General features: G+C 42.2%; 1 protein-coding gene across 2 annotated transcripts in view; it reads left to right on the top strand.

The window, feature by feature from the left end:
* Window positions 1-17,608, top strand: part of FRMPD1 (FERM and PDZ domain containing 1) — a 102,341-nt gene that overhangs the window by 66,334 nt on the left and 18,399 nt on the right. For both annotated transcript variants that reach the window (XM_081150763.1, XM_081150764.1), the window contains exons 3-6: window positions 7,997-8,154; window positions 9,002-9,104; window positions 10,079-10,124; window positions 15,832-15,939. In XM_081150763.1, coding sequence (XP_081006889.1) covers window positions 7,997-8,154; window positions 9,002-9,104; window positions 10,079-10,124; window positions 15,832-15,939 — 415 coding nt within the window. The remainder of the gene's footprint in view (window positions 1-7,996; window positions 8,155-9,001; window positions 9,105-10,078; window positions 10,125-15,831; window positions 15,940-17,608) is intronic.

The following is a 17,608-nucleotide window of genomic DNA, read 5'->3' as shown; positions in this document are numbered from 1 at the left end:
CGGGGCCTGCTTTGTTCTTGCCCCGTGCTGTGGGAGAAGTGCAAACGGGTCAGCAGCTCTGCTGGAGCGCCGTCCTCTGTCCCCAGTCCAGCTCGTCCCTCTGTGTCCCTCATCCGTGCCCCCGCACACAGACACCCTCACGCCAGCTCATTCTCACATTTACAAACACACTGGCACACCAACGCGCTCATGCTCACATGCGCGTGCATCTGTGCACTCTGGAATACACACACTCATACACACACTCTTTTGAACACACACACACACACACACACACACACACACACGCGCTCGCTCTGTCCCTCTGTCTCACACACAGCCCTTGCCTCTGTGCTCGATGTGAGGGTCAGACAATCTGCTGTTTATCGTCTGTCCCGGGCTTTGTTTCTGGCAGCTGTTCCTTCCTCGCAGTCTCTGTTTCATTCTAAACAAAATAAAACGAAATCAAATACAGATCTGATTTGACTGCTACAAGGGAACTTAAAATATGTTCTATTTTGAAGTGTTCGTTTTCCATCTCAGATTTCCCGTCTAGCCCTGCCACAGACATGAAATATCACATGTCAGGTGTTTCTGAGACACACATTCTTCCGAAGGAACTGGAAACAGCTGTTCCGCTGCTGAGCAATAAACCTCGCTCGGGGCTGCGCTGCCCTTCGGCCCAGTGCTCTGATCCTCACACACTGCGATGAGATAAGGCTGGTAGAATTAGCCCCATTTTACAGATGAAACAGCCGAGGCTCAGAGAGTGACTTGTATAGGACCATCGCCACCCCCCACTTCCCCTGCTCGGAAACCTCTGATGCATCTTCATGTCTTACAGGATGAGTTTAAACATTTTGAGCTTGACATTCAAGGCTCTCCATGACCAAGCTGCTGTCCTTTACAGCTATTGTCTTACTACTCTGCTTCATTCACATCATATTTGAGCTAAAACAACTTACTCATTATTCCCTTATTTTAAGCATCCTTGTCTCCCCTTCTACCCTTAGTTAGACCTGGCTCCTGTGTCAGATCCCTTCCTCCCATCTCCATGTGTCCAGAACGCACCTACAGTGCAAGGTCTGGCCAAAGTGCTGTGTCTTCCATGAAGTGGTCCCCAGCCCACGGTGAGAATTAATTTCTCCCCCGGAGCCCCATAGTATTTGATTTGTAGTATTGACATTGTGGTTCTTCTGGAGTGTTCAACCTATTTGAGCATATCCCCTTTCTTTCTTCTAGATTGTAAACTCTATGAGGGCAGGGAATGTATCAGCCTCATCTCATAGCCCGGAGGATTGAGTTCCAGGCGACTGCAAGTGGTTAAGTAGTGCCTGAGGAACAAATGGGAATACTGCTAGATCCATTGTTTCCTAAAGTGGGTTCTGCAAAACCTAGTGTTATGCTGCTCCTTAAAAAAGGTCAGATCTGTTTGGGAAGCGAGGCAGCCTATATCCTACTCCAACCCTCCCGCACTTGGTGATTCATAGTGCATTTTAGCACATTAAAGGCTCTGAGAGCTCCTACAGGAAAGAGATGTGTGTAATTTGAAGTTGATGTTGCCTAAATATTTGACTCTGGAACTCTCTAATATCCAGCTTCTCTCACAGAATATAAATAAAAGGTAACATTGACCTCTAGGAAGTTATATATTTAGTGTATATATAGAATTGTGCAACCATCACCACAATCTAATTTTAGAATTTTTATTTTAGAATTCTTATTGTCAATAACCCAGAAAGAAACTCTGTACCCACTAACAACCATTCCCAATTTGCCATTCCCTCAGCCCCAGGTAACTACTCATCTACTTTCTGTCTCTGTAGATTCTCCTGTTCTGGAGATTTCACATGAAATGGAATCATATGATACGTGGTCTTTTATGACTAGCTTCTTTCACTTAGCGTAATGTGTTCAAGGTCATCCATATTGTAACATGTACCAGTATTTCACTCCTTTTTTTTGCCAAATAATATTTCATTATGGAATATTTCCTTTGTTCATTCATCAGTTAATGTACACTTGGGTTGTTTCCACTTTGGGGACATTATGAATAATGCTGCTATGAACATTCGTCTAAATTTTTTTGTTTGAACATATGTTTTCATTTCCCTGGGGTAAATATTTAAGAGTAGAATAGTTGGGTCATAGGGAAACTCAATATTTAACCTTTTGAGGAATTGGCAGACTGTTTTCCAAAGCAGCTGTGCCATTTTACGTTCACTCCAGGAGAATATGATGGTTTCAATGTCTCCACGTCTTTGCCAACGCTTGTTATTATCTGTCTTTTTATTGTAGCAATCCTGGTGGGTGTAAAGTGGTATCTCATTGTGGTTTTGACCTGCATTTTCCTGATGGCTAATGATGCTGAGCATCTTTCCATGTGTCTGGGGAGTTTTATTTTTCAAGTGCTTGAGAAAGAGACAAAAAAGAAGGGAAGGTCTCTAGCAATGTCCATCGAAGACATGATTTCTGTGTTTCTAGGATAAAGCACAAGTAGCCTTATTTAAATTGCTTCTCATCTCTAATTCTGCACCTTCGATACAGGCTGGGTTCTTAGTGTCCTTAGATTACTTGATGATCAAGAACTAAAAAGCTGCCCTGGCCAGTGTGGCTCAGTTGGTTGGAGTGTTGTCCCTATACACCAAAAGGTCTTGGGTTCGATTCCCAGTCAGGGCTCATACCTAGGTTGGGGGTTCAATCCCTGGTCAGGGCACATACGGGAGGTGACCAATTGATGTTTCTCTCTCTTATCGATGTTTCTCTCTCTCCCCCTATTCTCTCCCTTCCCCTCTTTAAAATCAATGAACACATCCTTAGGTAGGAATAAAAAAAAAAAAGAACTGAAAATCTAAGTTTGGGGTAGATAATTGCAATTTTTGCAATTTCCCTGGAGTAGAGTAAATGGTAAACCAATTAGACGTTGGATTTAGCTTTTAAATACAAAAATTGGCTCTGAGTTTCAGGGCAAGAAATAGAAAAAAAAGTACATTGGAACGTTTTTTAAAGTCCACAAAAAGGAAACAGAAATTCATCTGCAGCCCTATAAGTTTACATGTATCTTGTGGCAATCCTGTTTTTTTCTTCTTCAGACTTTTAAAAGCTCCCAATCATTTCAGCTGGTTGTACTTTACTTGTAATTGCCTCCATAAATTTTAAACCTTATTTCTGAGTCTAATTGAATCATCTAGGAACAAATTAGTTAAAAATAACTTTTCATTTTCAAACCTCACTAAACAAATTCATAACTTTTATGAACCTGGGATAATGTTAGAGCTTTACAATGCATCTTAAAATGGTACTTTTCTGGGCAAGAGTGTCAGCTTCCAAAGTTGCTTTGCTTCGGTTGCTTAAATTTTAAATCAGTTTTCAGTGGGTGGCTATTTACAATCATTTGTCAAACTCAGATAGTGGTACTCAGTTTGAATGAGTGTGTGTGCTTGGGTAAGTGTGTGCCCAGTGATATAAAATTATTCAGATATGATGAAGATGACTACTCTCTCATTACATAATTTTACATTCCAATATAAAAAATGACATTTACTGAATCGGTGCTCTTTTAGAAATAGCTAACCCCCCAAGTGGTCTCTGTGACATGTTTTGAATTTCTGTATAAATAATGCAATACAAACTACTCAAAAGCTGCAGCATAGTGACATCACATCATAAACAAATTCTTAAGCATTTTGCTTTGAACTTAATTGTCATCTTAACAGCTTTGTGTAACTGTAGGAGTGATAAAATGAGAATGACTTAGATTATAGTATACTTGATTTCTTAGTTATACCAATTTTTTCTGTCCTGAAAAAGTTTTGGTTTTTATGTAGTTAAATGGTATTCTCTTGGCAATTTCTTTGATTGCTTCTAAGCTTAGAAAATTCTCACCCAATAATTAATTAAATTAGGTTAATTAATTTTCAACTTAATAGTTAAAATACTTTATATTTAATTCTTTAATATGGAGTTTATTTTAGTACAGGCTATGAGGTAAAAATCTAACTTGATTTACTCCAAAGTAGAAAGTAGTTTGTCTCACCATTAACTGTGAGTGATCTTTCCTTTCCTTTTTTTTTTAACCCTTACCTAAGGATATTTGTTTTTTTCATTGCTTTTTAGGGAAGTGAAGTGGAGGAGGGAGGGAGGCACATCGATTGGTTGCCTCCCGCACGCACCCTGACAAGGGCCAGGACCTGCACCCAGGTGCATGCCCTTGGCCGGAATCAAACCCGGGACCCTTCAGTCCTTGGGCCAATACTCTAACCACTGAGCCAAACCAGCTAGGGCTGATTGTGCCTTTCTTTGCTGATTTATGACCCTCCCCCCCTTTTTTTTATCATCTATGAAACGCCTGTGTCCGTGAGTGGGAACCTGAATCTCTTTCTAAACTAGCTCTTCTGTTCTATTGATCTAATTGCCTGATTTCACACACCTGTATTAAAACTATTTACACTTCTTATCTATTAAATTAGACTTTTAATACTCTTAGTTTTCAATTTCTTACTCTTACCTGCATATTTTTCCATGTGAACTTTAGAAAAATTTTATTGTATTATTAAAACAACTCAGCATAAGATTTACTGAATTTTCTTATGCTTAATCTGGAAATGTTAGTTTGATAGAGTGAAATTTAAAGAAACAAAGAGCTTAATGCAACTTGGTGCTTGGTTTTATCCACCACTGTCTGTTTACTAACTATAGGGGTGACCCTATTTGACTTTCTAATATTCCTAATGATGTAGCAAGACCATTATAGGCACTACATTTTTATTGCATTTTGGCCCATGGGCAAAAGTGGTAGGATTCGAGGAGAACAGGCTGGGGGGCTCCTGCATTACATGCACAGAGTTGCCAGTATCTCCTTTTAAAAGTAATAATGGAATAATCTCTCCTCCTCTCAACTGGAGGCCTTTGTCCAATAGCACTGTACTCATAATATATACACATTTAGTGGTCCCCTAGAAACTGTCATAGCCACAAGCATAGTCCTAAAGTTCTTTCTGATACAGGCTGCTGCTACCTCTATTTATTCTTTCCTTGAATAAACTTTAGATTTAAAAATCCAGCTTATATCAGACTTCAGTTTTTAAAATCACTCAAGTTGAACATAATACAGTGTTTAAACATAGGTTCAGAATAGTTTCTCCACATCATGCTGGAATTCAAAGGTGAATTCTTTGTTGTTACAACATGGAGGTAAAATATGCTTTACCTCTATCAGAAAGCAGATAAAAAGCCAGAGGATATTTGAAGCATAATCTGGTATTTTTCCTTTTTCATGTTATTGGTCAGCTCAATGTGAACTGACAGCCCATAAAATATAGAATTAGTCTACCTGAGACTATTTTCTTAATAAATTTAACATGCTTTTTTTTCCTGGTTCTACCTTAGGCTAGATTCACTTATCAGACAGGAATTCCATTAGTGTAGCCACAGGTCTTACTTCTGTTCCAGTGTAAAATCATAGGAATCACTTTAGATTTATGATCTGAAACCATTAGAGAGGCAGCAGACGTAGGTTTTGGATTCCCAGCCCACATTTATGATACATCAGGAGAAAGTTTGGCTACAGAGACCATTTCCTTCAGCTCCCCATCAAATATTGAACATTTTTTGTGAGGCGAGGCCACAGTTTGGTCATGTTCTTAAGCAATCCCTTTTCAAACAAAAGCTGAAATGTGGCCTGTGGGGAAAATGTCAAGTCCAGACTTTGGGCCACAGCCACTGACACTGTTCAGGGATTAGTCAACACGGTGGGGCCTCATCTGTCTCCCATTGTTGAGGAATGCACCCTTCCAAATGGACAGGTCAGATAAGCCTGCCCATTTGAAAAACATCAAAATGGACTCTATTGAACCTCGTGATAAGGTTTTTCTTCTGTTCTCCAAACATTTACCAAGCCTTATTCATGCCTAGCATTGAATTCAGCACATGGGACAAGAAAAACATAGTTTTTGCCATACGAACTATAGTCAAACAAGAGACTCCACCCTGGTCATTACAAATATGTTGGATGTTTCTAAAAGGCAAGTACAGTTTCTGCGGGTGAGTTCAGCAGGGGAAGCCGGGTAGTTCTGTCAAAACCAAAGGACAGGGTAGGAGTTGGGCAGGTAAAGTGCATGGTCAGGTGAGTTGGGGGAATCTGTAGAGAGTGTGTATGTTGGGGTGGGGGTGGGTTCGAGGCAGAGAGCAGAGCTTGTGCAAAGGCCAGTGTATTTAAGGAACCCCAGGGAGACTAGTTTGGAATCCAGCATAACTTTGCCCAATTACTTGTGTCTTCCTTTATCTCACCAGCTCATTAAGAATGCCTACCACCTAATACAACTAACCTGTTTTTAATGAAATAAATGCTTTTTGTGGTTGTTTTTAGCATGCAGCTCCACCTAACTTGTTTTTTTAGCACTAGCAATTCTCTTTGTGGATCATTTTCTAGGTGTACGTCATCTTTTTTTTTAATTAAAAAAAAAAAAAGGTGGTACTTTTCCATTTCCTCTGCTTATTATGCCTCTTACTGGTTTTCCTTCTGTGAAAACTATTACAAGCATCCCTCCTGCTACATTAAATAAGAGTAGTGTCTAAGGCATCCTTCCTGTTGCTTCTTTAAAGGGATGTAGATGTTGATTTTTGGCTTTTAGTGTAGTATGTTATTTATTGTATTTAGAAAGGCCCTTTCATAGCTCTAAGGTTTTGTTTTTAACCAGGAAGAGCTATGGGTTTTATTCACTATAAATGTTCACAGCTTTTTATTTCTTTCCTCTCATTAGATCTGTCTGCTAACACTGCCCAGTACTACCCGTGTGCTTGCCTAGAATCTCCTCTTTGCTTCTCTGCTGCGTGAGTCAGGTCACCCTGTATTCAGGCAGCCTAACCTGCTGTAAGCCAGGGCCTGAGGAGCTCCTTGATGAAGAATGTGCCGGAGGCTTTGTACTTGGACTTGTCACATGCATTTTGGCTCCACAAGGCTGTTTTTCATATTTCCTGGTCCTTGTTGAAATTGGAGATCATTATAAATGACAGAGAGGTGATTCTCAGATAAGTGAAGTCCTATTGCATTAGTCAGAGTTCCTGACAGTGTTTGGTAAATGGATGAGAATGAATGATAGACCTTAACTGCAGAGTCCTGAGAGAGCTGTTACTTCTCCACATTTCTGTAGTTTATAATGACAATAAACACCCATCCCATCACTATCTGACCTTCCCCAGAAAGAACCACTGACTCTTAGAGGGAGAAAAATAATTTGCTGCAGTCCAATAAAAGTCAGTTCATGACTCACTGTGTGGTTTTGAGAGAGAGAAAATATAATTTTCAACTGACCTGATTTTAGATATATAGAGGACATATAAGTTTTTAAAAATTAATGTGGATAAAGTCTTCACTATCTGGGATTTCATACTGGAATCACAGGGAGTTACAAAGTTGAAAGGGAAGCAAAATCCATTATAAAGCAAAAAAGGAAAAAAGAATCACCAAAGACACAGTAAAGTAGGCATCATCAGACATCCAAACCAAAGAACTCCTCCCTCCTGTTTGAGGTCCATGTTTTTCCTCTCAGTACCTTGGCCCAAGCGGTGCCTTCTGCCTGGAATTCCCATCCATCCATCCATCCATCCATCCATCCATCCATCCATCCATCCATCCATCCTTCCTCTCACCCACCCGCCCGCCCATCCACTCAGCAGCAGTTACTGTGCCAGGATCTGGGCCTTGAGGGCATACCCTTAACATCTTTCAAATGCCTCCTCTTCCAGGCAGCAAATGCTTCCCTGATCCTTGCCCCCTACCCTACAGTTAAAACTGCTCTCCCCTTCTCTGAGTCCCTACAGCAGTTCCTGACTTCTCTTTTAGAGCATGGTGCTGCTTGGTGTTTTACCTCCTGGTGTTTGTGTCTTGTCTCTGTCCAAGGAGAGTTGTCTGCTCAGCTCTGCATCTTCCTCCTCCAGGATGCCTGGGGCTGATCTGGCTTGCAGCCACCACTTAGAATCCCCCGTCTCTCTTTTTCACATACTCCTTCTCTTCCAGGGCTAAAGTTGCTGCCGCTGATGGGCCTCCCGGGATCCCAACTCAGACCCTCACCCAGGTGAAGCACACAGTAAAAATAGACAAAGACACCCTCCTGCAGGACTATGGATTTCACATTTCTGAGAGCCTTCCCCTCACAGTGGTGGCCGTCACACCAGGTAGGGGCTGGCTGGGAAATTGGAAAGGAGTTTGGCTTCCTGGGTGGAGATAGCCGTGGTTCTGTGGCATTATGTCCTGTGGCATAATGCAGAAAATGCTGCCCCAGGAAGTTAGAAAGGGCATGCCTAATTCTCTCCTGCTTCTCACCTAATTCTCTCTTGGGCCTTTGCACCTTCCTCTGCCTCTGGGAGGGAGGGAGTGTCAAGTGCACTTGCTGATCTGAACCCCAGGCTCCCGCTGGCCTCAGGCAAGGCTCTGCCCACCCTCGGCTCCTTGGCCAGTCTCAGGGGCACTGATAGTATTTGGATCAGCCAGGCTCCTCTTTGAACCCTGCATGCTTTGAGCTGGGGACAGTTCCTGGTCAGACAGTAATAGAAATTATTGATTTGTTTTCACTTGAGTCTTTGTAGAATATAGGCTGTATCAGGGTGAAGAGGAACAGGCTGGAAATGTCTAATGTTTGTTTTCATGCTCCAGCTTGTGTATTGATGCTAGACCTGGCTCTAGTTAAAATCTATTAATTTCAATTTACACACACCGTTCTTTAGAAATGACTGTCGTAGATTTACTGGCCAGCTCTGTTGATTCAGGGAGTTCTGCTAGTCATCTTTCCCAGGACAGCCTCTTAACATCCCTTGAAGGTGATTGATGGTAGACACATTATCCATTATTGGGAACAGGAAAGCTGAGATCCACATGAGCCCGAAGCTTTCTGGGGGGTTAGGTTAGATGGGGTGATCCAGTGCCCTGGAGACTGGAGCAGGCTGCCATGCAGGTGTGCTGCTGTGACACATGGGGTGCGGGCCCTCCTGGGCGAGCACCAGTTACTTCTTTTCTGTCTAACAGGAGGCTGTGCTCACGGCAAGCTTTTCCCTGGCGATCAGATCCTCCAAGTGAACAGTGAGCCAGCTGAAGACCTCTCCTATGAAAGAGCAGTGGATATTCTGAGGTACGAATTGTCTTTTATCATCCACAGTTGCACAGATTATCATAGAGCAGAGGTGGGTGGTAGGGCTGATCTCCCTGTGATTTTGGTAGGGTCCTATATTCTTTAGAGCAGCAGCAACAGTCTCATTTTAGAATTCCATCTATGTTACTATCCGTTCTCTTTCATCTGCCGAGAGAAGCAATTGGCAGGCACAGGATGCTATATAAACCCCCACTATGGCCAAGACCCTTCGCTAGGCACTGCAGGGAATGTAGTGATGAATAATACATAGGCCATACCCTTTAAGGATTTGTAGGGTGGTTGTAATATGTGCCAAAGATTGGACTAAGTTGATCCTCAGTCTCTTTGTTCTTCAATCTTTCTAAATCTCTTCTTAAGTGTTCTTGCAGATGCAGCCTGGTTGGTGTATATGTAGTTCCATTGATATGGCACCTACCACCTTCTAACTGATCTCATTGTGATTTGTGTAAATGCCTCACTTTCTGCCCAGACACGATCTCCTTGAGACCAGGCCCACAGTGGGTGCTCAGTTGAACGAGTGGATATGATTGGCACTAAGTTTTCTGATATGGCAACCTAAGAGATCTGTGTTATTGCTATGTTTTCTTTAAAAAATCTTTTTGGACATAAACCTAGCTAGTGGTCATAGCAACTGGATGAATTCTCTATCATACAGACTAAATTAAGGCTACGTGACTTAATTTAGTGGCTGTAGGCATAGACTGGATGGTAGAGGCAGGTATGTGAGGATTGCTTCAGGTTAGAAGGGGCTCTCTGGGATGGCGTAAGTTCCTCTGCAGATCACTGTGTTCCTCGATGTCCTTCTCAATTTTCCTGAGCCAAAGAGGCTGAGGAGAGAGAAGGTACTTTGTAATTCCGCCAGTCTTTTTGACCCTAACACACACACACACACACACACACACGATCAACATCACCCAGAATGACGAAAAGTTTTGTTTTTTGTTTTTTTTCAGGGAAGCTGAAGATTCTCTTTCAATAACAGTTGTTCGCTGCACGTCGGTAAATCTCTTTCTATGTCCTCTGTGTTAGCTTCACCCCTCTTAACCCCAAGACCCTATCCCCCTTGTGGGATATTCCTCAGAGGATAAACAGGGAAGGCAAAGGGCAGAGCGACAGCTCCCAGGCAGTCAGCGTTGCCTGAAGACTGCCTGTGTGCACCAGTGTTGTGGAGGAAGCAGATGTGGGTCCAGGCTCCAAGAACTCAAGGTCCAGCTAAGGAGACAGACCTGTGATTGTGCAGAGTGGGAAATGAGCAGGGCACCAAACTAGGGGACTCAAGACAGACTTGAGCGGTATGACTTTGGGCAAGTCATTTCATTTCAGTTTTAACTTTTGTAAAACAGTGGTAATGACAATAATTCCTGTGTCTCTCTAATGGGTTATTATGGGGACCAAATGAGGTGTTGGATGTGAAAGTATTTTCTCAGCTCTGAGGTTCATCACAGGCAAGTAGTGGCATAGATGATAGACAGGGAGAACATGGCCATCCTAAACCACCACAGGCCAAGGGGCCCTTTATATGTGATACAGGGCAGAGTGTATAACAAATTGTAAGAGAAAACCAACCAAGGAGGAAAAGTTGAAATAAAATTCTCGTTCTGAGAGACTTTAATGCATACCTCTTAGCTTTGGCCACATAAAAGACAAAAAATAAATAGGGGCTTAGAGAATTTTAATAATTCACTTAATAATTTAATCTAATTGACCATATAACCAGGCTACTAAAAAACCTCAACAAATTCCCCAAATAAGAAACTGTATAGGTCTCTTTTTTCCAGAATACTATAAAATAGAAATTAATAACCACCAAAAATGAATTAAAACCACCAACCCATTTGCAAATAAAAATACTATGTGCTAAGTAAGATGCAGTCAAATAGAAAAGTAAAACTACCACTATAGATTAGTTATAAAATAATTAAAAATTAGATCTCTACTTCTTAAAATTTATATGCAGCTGAAACTATACTCAGAGTAAAATTAATAGCCTTAAATGATTTTATCTGATAAGTAAATATTCAGTGTAAGAAGTTGGAAAAGACCAATAAAACAAACATAAAGCGGAATAAAGAAAATAAAATTTTAAATCTAAATGATGCTTTGGAAAACAGAAAAGTGGTAAAGTTAATAAATAAATCCAAGGGCTAGTTCTTTAAGGAAGACTATAAGAAAATAGGAAAACTTAAGGGAAAAGAAAATTGTGGGTTCTATGTAAAGGAAACTAGAATATTACTGAAAGATGTTAAAAAAATTTCCTTTAAATGGCGATACATACCATGTTCCTTGATGGGAAGGCTATTATTAATACATTGGCTTTTCTCATATTAATGTACCGTGTACTGAAAGCTAATCACTATAAATGGCTGTGCAGGTGTTAAGAAGTTCTGTTTATTTAGCCGATTATTATCTCAGTGGAGAACATCTTAATCTTAGTTAGGTGGTTATTTTTCTTTTCTATTTCCAAGAAATGAAAGCAAAAGATAAATAACCCTTGTTAAGTAAGGAGAGAGGGAACTGGCATATAGCTGCATCCTTTAAAAAATGAAAATTATAGGGAGAGGAAGACATGTTCCAGTACCACTCCTGAGATTCCTATGCGGTTCCCAAGAAAATGGGAGTGTGGGTGCTGTGCTCTGGAGGGCCTGCAGGGAAAACTGAAATGAGCCTCATTGATGGCCCTCAGTGCCTCCCAGAAATGCCCTGAACATTGTCTAGCACCTACATCTCACCAGAAGTTTTATGATCATAAGATAAATGATCATATGTCTTGCTTCAGCAAGGAATGCATATCTTTGCCAGAGCAGATTCTTGGAGTCCTCAAATGACTTGAAATTGATTAGGAATGATAAGATCCAAAGTTGGTATGTCAGTTACTGCTTCTCTAAGGCATTGAATTTTATGGGGGGGAAATGTTTTGGATTAATTGCGTAGATCTGCATTTATTTATATTATTTATATATTGTTATAATGTTAATACTAATATTTAATGTCTGATTTAATTTTTACCAAAAGAAAATCCTACAAGGCAGATATATTCGTTACCCTCCCCCCTTTTACAGATGAGTACACTGTGGCCTCACACGCCCATGGTCTCACATGAAGAAATTGGTGGAGCTGGGTTATTCTCCAGGTAGCTAGACTCCAGAACCTACACTCATTAGCATTATGCTATTCTACCTCCTAAAACCCTGCTGTCTTCATAAAATGACATTGGCCGGCCCAGCAAGCTTGGCTCAGTGGTTGAGTGTGGACCTATGAATCAGGAGGTCACAGTTCCATTCCCCTTCAGGGCTCATGCCTGGGTTTTGGGCTCGATCCCCAGTAGGGGGCGTGCAGGAGGCAACCGATCAATGACTCTCTCTCATCATCGGTTTTTCTCTCTCTCTCTCTACCTCTCCCTTCCTCTCTCTGAAATCAGTAAAAACATATATTTTTTAAAATGACATTGGCCAATCCAGGACAGGGTGGTGGGTGGCAGGAGGCAGGGGTGGGGAGATTGCAAAGAGACAAAGAAATATTTTTCAACTTGCCCCTTTAAAGCATTAACTCTTAGTTCTGCAAAAACATGCGCAGGGAGAGTTTTTATCAGCTTAGATCTGCTGCTCTCTGATGAATTAATTTAGAGCCCAGGGAGAACTTAGATGTCCTAGAATAATAGGCAATTCATATCCTTTAAGTTGTCTCTTCTTAATATCAGGTGGCTCAAGTGGATGGTTTACAGTACATTTTAGATGCCAAGGTACACAGGTAGCAGAGCTGACCCTGAGGTGTAAAAGTGTGGGAGCCGCGGGTGGGGCCTGTGGGTTGGGCGTTTCATGACAGAGAACATATTTTTTCAAAGCAGCTAGTTTCATGGTTGGATGATTCCACAAGGAAGAGAGGCCTTTCTTCCCCATGTCTCCCATCAACTAGTCCCTAGTTCAGAACAAGTCAACCTTAAATGAAACAGCTCTTCAACGATTTGGAAGTGTGGTCCTCTCTCCCCCATCAATTCTTCATTAGATGATACGTTTCTCTGAATTCTCACTTCTCTGATAACTTTCTGGACAGATTCCAACTTTGTGGTGACCCTCCCAAATAATGGCACCCAGAAAGGAATACCATCCCATCTGTGGTCAACCTTTATGAGTGCCACAGGGAACAGAGGGCGAAGTTCCAACATGTACCAAGAACTCCAGTGAAGCCCAAGATTGGGTTAACATTTTAGCAGGCCCAATCATGCTTTTGGCTTGGGTGAAACTTGTGGTTGACAAAACTTTTCTTTTTAAATGACTAGCTTCCCAGCCAGTCCCCACCCCACCCATCTTATGCTGTTCAATTGATTGTTTTGATCCTCGATACCATACTTCAAATTAATCACATTGCTTTGGCCCGGTGTTCTGGCATGCTCAGGGAGTTGTGGCTTATTTGTACAGTCATCAGCTACAGTCACTCTCCTTTCCTGTCAAGGAACCTCTTCCCGAGTCTCCTCCCCTTCTTCTGTTACCCAGTCAATTGGGTTTCTTTAGCCTGATTGAGCTCTGGGCTGGACTCTTGCAGGTTTGCTTTCCCTAGGGTGAGAGATAACAGTGGTTACCTCCACAGATTCCTTTTCTCTCTGCATCTTCCCCTGTTCTGCCTCTGATTTCTCATTCCTTCGAGTCTTTAGGGTAGAGGTAGTTATTCCTGTTGCTTTGACCCCTCACATTATTTTGTTCCTTTCAGCTCTTGACAGCCCTTCCCTCCTACACCCTCTTATGTTTGTTCTCAGTGGTTGTCTGGCCTCTCACCCATAGCTGCCCTGGTCCTCAAGTTTGCATTACACTTGTTTTAGATTCCTAATTCTTTTACCTTTCCCCCCAATTTTTTCTGCCTGAGATCTGATGACACCTTGTAGCTTCATGTCAGTCACAGATTTGGTAAGTCTCACTTCTCTGACTTCATCCAAGGCATTGCTAAACATCATTCACAAAGATGGAGCCAAAGGGAGCCTGAGTTGTTTAGTTAGAAATCAGGACAGTTTTGAGTATAGGTCAACCAGTTACGAATCCACCTGATGGCTCTGCATCTGGCCTTCTCCACAGGGGGATTATAGGAGACCTTACCAAATATTTTGCAAGAATGAAGGAATACTGCCATATCCACAGGACTCTGGCCTACTAATCTGGAATCCTACCTTCAAATGAAACATGAACTTGGTTCGCTCTGACTTGTTTTTGGTAACTCCATATTGGTTATTAGTGATCAGTGTCTGAAAGCTCTCTGACCATCTCTTGTCTTGGATTTTGCCAAGAATTAATGACACACTAATATGTGTTTTCTTGAATCTTTTATATTCATTCTTCTGAGAAACTTGATACTTAACCATCTTTAGTCTCTTAATATTTCTTCCATTCTCTGTTCTGTGGGTGATGCCAACTGATATGTACAGTAGGTCTATCAGCCCCGTATAGTCACTGCTGTAGGAGTCTTGAATACATTCAAAGCAGTCTGGTAGTCTCATCACTAATTTGGGGTTGTAACTGTATCTCTCCTTTATTCCTCCTGTCTCTTCTGTTTGGATAACCATTCTGTTTAAAAAAGAAAGCAGATTGAGAGTAAGTGATTTCTCCAGTTGAGGGTGTACCTCTTCTCTGGAAACATTGCTATTCCCTCCTCTCCTTCAATGAAACTTTTTTAAAGCAAGCTATATATTTGAGATACTGAATCATAGTCATGCACCCTGTCACCCCGAGGTTCTAGTTACTAAAAGATCTTATTTATCTTCTTGCATTAAAATTTCAGGGCCACGCGTTCACTTCGTGTGCTTCATGGCATTGGTCTGTTGATATCTGAGTCTGTGAACATTGTTTCCAGCAGTTTCCCTGACTGCTGTTCCGTATCTCTTCCCTCAGCTACACAGAATGTGGCCCAGAGCTCCATCTCGGGACTCTTCCACATGTAAACATTCTAGAAGCTGTCCTAAGGGACTTTGCAGGTTAAGGAAACAGGATGTCAGGCCTGAAAATAGCATATCAGGATTTCACCCAAGAAGATCGCATCCTATTGGTCTAGATAATGCAAGTTGCTGTTCAGTTAAGTGTCACAATTTAGTCTAGTCTAAGCCAAGGGCTTCACCACATACTCATTCCAACCTGTGATGACTCTTTTTACCTCTGGGGAGAAGAGGTACCACCCAAAAGATGAAAAGAGCAAAGAAGGGTCAAGGATAAACCACAGAGGTGAGAGCTTCAGGGAATCCTGGAGGTGGTCTGGTCCAACCCCCCACATTGGGCTGGTAGGAAGACTGAAGACCAAAGAGGGTCAATGACTTGGCCAAAGTCACACAGAGTTATTTTGTTTTGTTTTGTTTTACACACACACACACGAGTTACACTCACACCAAACTGGTTTCCCCCCGTAAGAATTTGTGGTTGAGGTAATTCTTACAACTGTTGAGTAGCAGAACTTGGGTTAGAATTGAAGTCTTACTCACAGGCCAGCTCTCTTTGTCTTCACTGTACCATAATCATTTTGCCAAAGTATTGAATCTTCGACTGTTCTCAGACCCATAAGGACATTGAGTGTGTTGCGATAAAGAGATCTTAAATGGGATGCCGTCCTTTGTGGGTGTTAATTGAATCCTTAACAGTTGTCAGAGGTTTTACTTTTGTTTTTAAGAATGAGAAGATGTTTATGGCTTTTATGAAAGTCCTGTTCTAAAATGTGTTACGTTAATGTTTTGCAGGGAGTCCCCAAGTCATCCTTCCTGACCGAGGAGAAGAGAGCCAGGCTGAAGACCAACCCCGTGAAGGTGCACTTTGCTGAAGAAGTGCTGGTCAGTGCCCACAGCCAGGTGCGTCACTGGTTGGGGCATTGAAATGACTCTTCATGAGGCTGGTGAGCTGCCTCCTGGCGCACAGCTCGCTGAGATCCTGGAATCCCATAGCATGGAGAGGATGTGGAGGGGGCTCAGTGGGTTTGCTAGAGGCTCTGTGCACCCCCAGGAAGGTGCAAGCGATCAGAGGCAGGGAGAGACGTGGGGGCTCTGGGAGGGGGCCAGGGAGAGCAGCACTGGGTGTGGCTCTCTGTTTCTCTGTGACTCCGTTCTCCTGCCCATGAAATTTCAACAGATTCCAACTGTTAAGCTCTCATTTTGAATCTTTAAACTCAGTGTTCCCTCTGAAGGTGATATACTGAACGTAGTAATGGTGGTGGTACGGGTTGGGTTTTTTTGTTTGGTTGGTTTTTTGTTTGTTTTTTAAAGAGCCCATCTATTGAAGCTCTTTGGTGAGAACCTAAACTTTTTGCAAACATAATCCTTAGTCATCACAATACCCAGCAGGGGAGGTATTTTAACAAAAGATGAAGCAGAGGCTTAAAGAGGTTAAGAGAGTTAACCTCTGAGATCACACAGCAAGAAAATACAGGAGGCCTGCCCTGGCCAGTGTGGCTCATTGGTAGAGTGTCAGCCTGCGCACCAGGGGGTCGAGGGTTTGATTCCTAGTCAAGGGCATGTACCTGGGTTGCAGGTTCGTTCCCTGGAAGCTTTCAGGACGCAACCAATCGATGTGTCTCTCTCACATCGATGTTTCTCTGTCTCTCTCCCTCTCTCTCTCTCTCTCTGTCTCTCTCACTCCCACCCCACCCCTGACCTTCCTTCCACTCTCTCTAAAAATCAATGGAAAAAATATCCTCAGGTGAGGATTAAAAAAAGAAGAAGAAAGAAAATACAGGAGCCCAAGTCTCCGTGACTTCTGTTCTTTCGTTTTCCACCCTGACGTGCTGTTTAGTCTTCTTTGATATGAGGAGATCCAGAGTTGGTGCTCAGAAGATATTTGTAAAGAGAAAGTATTGGCTGGAGTTTGATGTTTTTAATGTGGACTGTTGGATAAAAGACTCATTCATTCATAATTTACACATTTCCCCCAATGGTCTGTAACTTTCGCCATTCTTAATTCAGCAATCGATGTTAGGTTTTGAAATTTCCAGATCAGAGCCTGTCCTTACTGACCTGAAAGTGAAAGGTGGGTTTGCTCAGGAAGCGGCCAGTGGGAGGCCTGACGCATTAACAGAAAAGGCCTGAGATCCTGTTGCTCAGCAATATTGAGTCTCTGTGTGTCCACATGTATGAATATGGGCTGAACCTCTTTCTCAAACTAAATTTAGATTCAACATGTGTTTTTAAGAGTAGTACACAGTGATGAGAATTAGGGGCTCAGACCCACTAACAAGACTGTTTCTGGCTTGGATCTTGGTGACTCTAGAACCTCTCACTGGTTCTGGGGGACTCCAGCTCCAACGGTGCTCTTTATTTGCACTAAACACTCAGAGGTCACTTGTTATGAGAGCTGGCCCTGGGCGGGGGGGGGATTCTCCAAACCTGAAGGGAACATTTTCCTGCCCTGTTCCACCTCAGGAACTCTGGCTGGCATGGGGTCACCAGACAGACCAGGCCTCTGCCTCCTTCCCAAAAAACCCTTCAAGAGTAGCAGAGTCCCTTAGGAGAGCCCATGAGTGGATGA

This window comes from Miniopterus schreibersii, assembly GCF_964146895.1.
Source record: "Miniopterus schreibersii genome assembly, chromosome: 11".
NCBI lineage: Eukaryota > Metazoa > Chordata > Mammalia > Chiroptera > Miniopteridae > Miniopterus > Miniopterus schreibersii.
This window is presented reverse-complemented; position numbering and strand designations above follow the sequence as displayed.